Raw genomic sequence first — 3,787 nt, 5'->3', positions numbered from 1 at the left:
CGATAGTCACCACATACACGTATACATCCGTGGTAAGTAATACAATCCGTGGTAGTAATACATTTTTAGTAGCGATTCCAATATTCCTATTAGATGGCGGGGTCTATTTCTTTCGTAGTTGTGGCATCCGATACATCATATTTGACAGTTGATAGTTGCTGCACCATCTCGTCTGCTAGAAATGGCTCGGCAGCGAGAATACAAAAAAAAGTTGATACTCAAAGAGTGCTCACATTTTATTGCTGATATGGCTTTTTGAATTACTATTAATTCTCAATCACTTTTATGTGGTTGTTTACATCGGGACCTGCTCGTGTTGACGTCTTCTACCCGCTTCCCTCGTCTAGGTGTGCTGTGGACGAAATGGTGAAAACCATGTATATTAGCCTGGTGTCAGAAAAGACGTCCTTTTCTCTCAGAGGCTGGCCAGCGTGTCCTGGACTCTGGCGTGATGGTAGGGGTAGGCCAGGTCCTAGCTTGCATGAGGCATAGGCTGGAGTGGCATTGCAGTCGCAGCGTCTTCGGGGCTTTCCGGTGTCCGCGGCAAGGGGGGGGTATCAGAAAATGAGACCGCGTCCCCGACTTTATATAAAACCAAAAAATAACCCCAAAATTCGGATTACTTAAATCCGACAGTGGTAATCATTAAATATTTTAAAAATGGTGTTTACATTGTTTTTTTTTAATGAACAAACTTCTCCATTATACTAGAAACAATTATTTATATCAAACTTTAAATTAAAATGTTTTCCTTTAAAGAAATTAATTTTTTATTGACAGTTCCTAGAAGAAAAAAAAAATGAAAAATCGACTAAGTTGATTAAATTTGATACTCCTAACTTTTTAGAGCAGTAAATATATTTTGGGATCCTTAATATTCACATTGAAATGAGACTGAGCAAAACAGGGAAAGAGATAAGAATTTTCGAGAACGGCTTAGAGGGTTTTCATTATTAACACACCAAATTATTGGAACTAATATTTACTATAACTTCTAGTCTCTTCACTTTTGCAATTGAATGAACGGTTTTGCAAATAATTTCATTAATGTGCGAAACCCCTGTTAACTTTTACATTGGTTGCCTTCAAGGGGTGTGGCCTAACTCCAACCTCTTACCTTAATTTTTGCTTAGGAGAATTGGGTTATGGCACACCTCTAGAAAGCATCGATACGTTACTGGCGTCGATCAGTATCGCACGTTCCCTTGGATTTGTTTTGTTTACATTTTCAAATAGCTAGTTTGACTTTTGTGCCTTGAAGCTAGAGAGATGACTGATGTTCAGTTGGTTGCTGCAATGGGTGCAGTGGTTTTAGAAATGATTAAACTTAAAAGGCTTACAAATAAAAAAGAAAGAAGAATGTGGACTAGGAATTGGATTCTCAGAAGAAATCATTTAGGGGCATCTGGGTCCCTAGTTAAAGAAATTGGAACTGAAGATACACTTACTTTCTTGAACCTACTACATATGAAAAGGGACATGTTCGACTTCTTACTAGAAAAGGTGATTGAAACCTCTTAAAAGATTAATTATTCATAGATGATAAATAATGATAAGTTAATATTTGATTGTGGATGTATATATCTATATGAGGAGAGGATGGTTGGGATTGTTGTCAGTGAAGAACACAAATAAGTAAAAATTTATTTCTTAGTGCCAACGTTTCGGTTAGAATTTCTAGGCTTTATCAAGATTAAGAACAAAAAAACAAGATAACAACCTTAATGAATAAAAAGAATTAAAGAATGATTAGAAAATAATCAACAATTTATATAAATAATATGAATAGAAAATGTATAGTCTAAGTATTATAAGAAGATAAGGCTATATCAGAATAAGTTATATTAAAATTAATAGAAAGAGGTAAGAACAAGAAAATATTAAGGTAGGTGGCCTTGGTCTTATTATGACCTAGTTCTTTAAAATAATACAAAGTTGGAATTGTTGAAAAAAAAAAAGAAAAGAAAAAGAGTCCGTATCTCTTTCTGTACGTATCCGTCATGTCAATATGAAGTTATGGAAGAACGGGTTCTGGGATTCACTAGTGTAGCTTTAAAGCTAAAGGGTACAAATCGCTGCTATTTCTGAAGTAAGTTCTTATGTTCTTAGTGAATGATATGTTTGAACTATCTGGGAACCTGTTGATTTTGATAGCTAAAGATCTTTACTTTCAGGTCATTAGTAGGGTTTTGTTCGAAATTTTATTTTTTTTTAAAAAGTGGGTGTACTTCTGCAGAAACAGAGGTTATCCTAATAGGGCCTTTCGTAGAAAATTATTTAAAATTAAAGTTATGATAAAAGTGGGTAAGAAAATATATATGTAATTAATTAAATATGAGTAAAATAACAGGATTAAAGAAAGAAAAATATTAAGTTTATAAACCAGAAGAAGTTAAGAAATATGAATATGAATGAGAAATGTTCTGGATGTAAATGAGAAATTCTGGCTGAAACGTTGGCACTAATAAATAAGTTTTTACTTATTCGCGTTTTTCACTGATCGCACCCCCAAAAATTTTTTTCTCATTTAGATTATAAATACTTAATATCTATCAATTTATAAACTTACAGGAAAACAAGCTTCCTTGAAACTTTATGTCTTATTTACAAATTGGATGACATTTCAGACTTCATATCGTCCTTTTTAAAATACAATCCTTTTAATTTTTCTTATGTTTGGTAATATGGTCATCTTCCCTTTCCATGATTATAAGCTCCAAAATAATAGCACTATTTGCTAACGGTCATTTGTTCTTTAGTATAGGAACTTCCAGGAAAACAATAGTGTATTCTAGCAAATAACAAAATTATCAAATAGTATAAGATCATTGAAAAATTGTCAACAATTTTGAGGATCGGATTTGAAAATGGACGATATGAAGTTCGAAACATCAAATTTATAGATGTAAGGTGCAAAAAGTTTTCAGAGTATTTTTCTGAATTTGCTATGTTGAAGAATATATGACTCTTTATAAATATTTGTTTAATAGTATTTTGAAGTTTTAATATTTATTGATTTCTACTAGTTCCTATTTGTTTTTGGAAATATCATAAAACTTTTGAAATAATTGTTCTAATGTATGTATAATATAAATACTGACAATATTAGGTTATAAATATTTACAAGATGTATTTTACATTTATAAAATATATTTCTTATCCATATCTGAGAATAAGACTATTATTAGACCTGTTAAATAAATAAGTTGCTAAATCATTATTTTCTTACAGTACCGACATGAATTGGTTCCAGGTTGGACGAAGTATACAAAAATCTGATACCCTTATGCGATTAGCCATTCCAGCTAAACTTAAACTGGAAATAGGATTACGTTTCCTTGCTACGGGTGATTCATTGTCATCTATCCAATACCAATACAGGGTACCGAAGTGCTCTATAAGCAAATTTTTACCAGATGTTTTTGACGCCATATATGAATCATTAAGGGATTACATAAGGGTAAGAGAGAACTTTAAACACATTTTTATTTAATGTATTAATAACAACATTAAATACGATATTGATTTTGAACATTACATCATTACTAATATGTTAGGAACTTGCATTTCAAGTATATTAACTTGAATTAAGAGAAATATATAAACTTTAATTTAGAGTAATAAAGTATACATTAACTTTGAGCAAATAATTATTATTGTGATTAATTTACTAATTATTATTAATAGTAATATTATTATTACATTTATAAAAATAAATAATAATAATAAAAATAAATACCAGAAAAACTATTTGTTATACACAAACCTCTTGCCGTTGGTTCCCGAG

The 3,787-nt window shown here is 31.2% G+C and overlaps 1 protein-coding gene across 2 annotated transcripts in view; it reads left to right on the top strand.

The window, feature by feature from the left end:
* Positions 1 to 1,204: 1,204 nt before the first annotated feature.
* LOC106683838 (putative nuclease HARBI1) overlaps positions 1,205 to 3,787 on the top strand; it is an 11,199-nt gene continuing 8,616 nt past the window's right edge. The window contains exons 1-2 of one of the 2 annotated variants that reach the window (XM_014425554.3): positions 1,205 to 1,503; positions 3,254 to 3,460. In XM_014425554.3, the coding sequence (XP_014281040.1) occupies positions 1,270 to 1,503; positions 3,254 to 3,460 (441 nt within the window). In that variant the 5' untranslated portion in view covers positions 1,205 to 1,269. Of the gene's footprint in view, positions 1,504 to 3,231; positions 3,461 to 3,787 lie in introns of both variants that reach the window. The other variant, XM_014425555.3, reaches the window with a different exon arrangement.

Source organism: Halyomorpha halys, unplaced genomic scaffold, assembly GCF_000696795.3.
Source record: "Halyomorpha halys isolate HHAL.00 unplaced genomic scaffold, Hhal_1.1 Scaffold520.1, whole genome shotgun sequence".
In the NCBI taxonomy this organism is placed as follows: domain Eukaryota; kingdom Metazoa; phylum Arthropoda; class Insecta; order Hemiptera; family Pentatomidae; genus Halyomorpha; species Halyomorpha halys.
The sequence above is the reverse complement of the archived record's forward strand: the minus strand, read 5'-3'. Positions and strand labels throughout refer to the sequence as shown.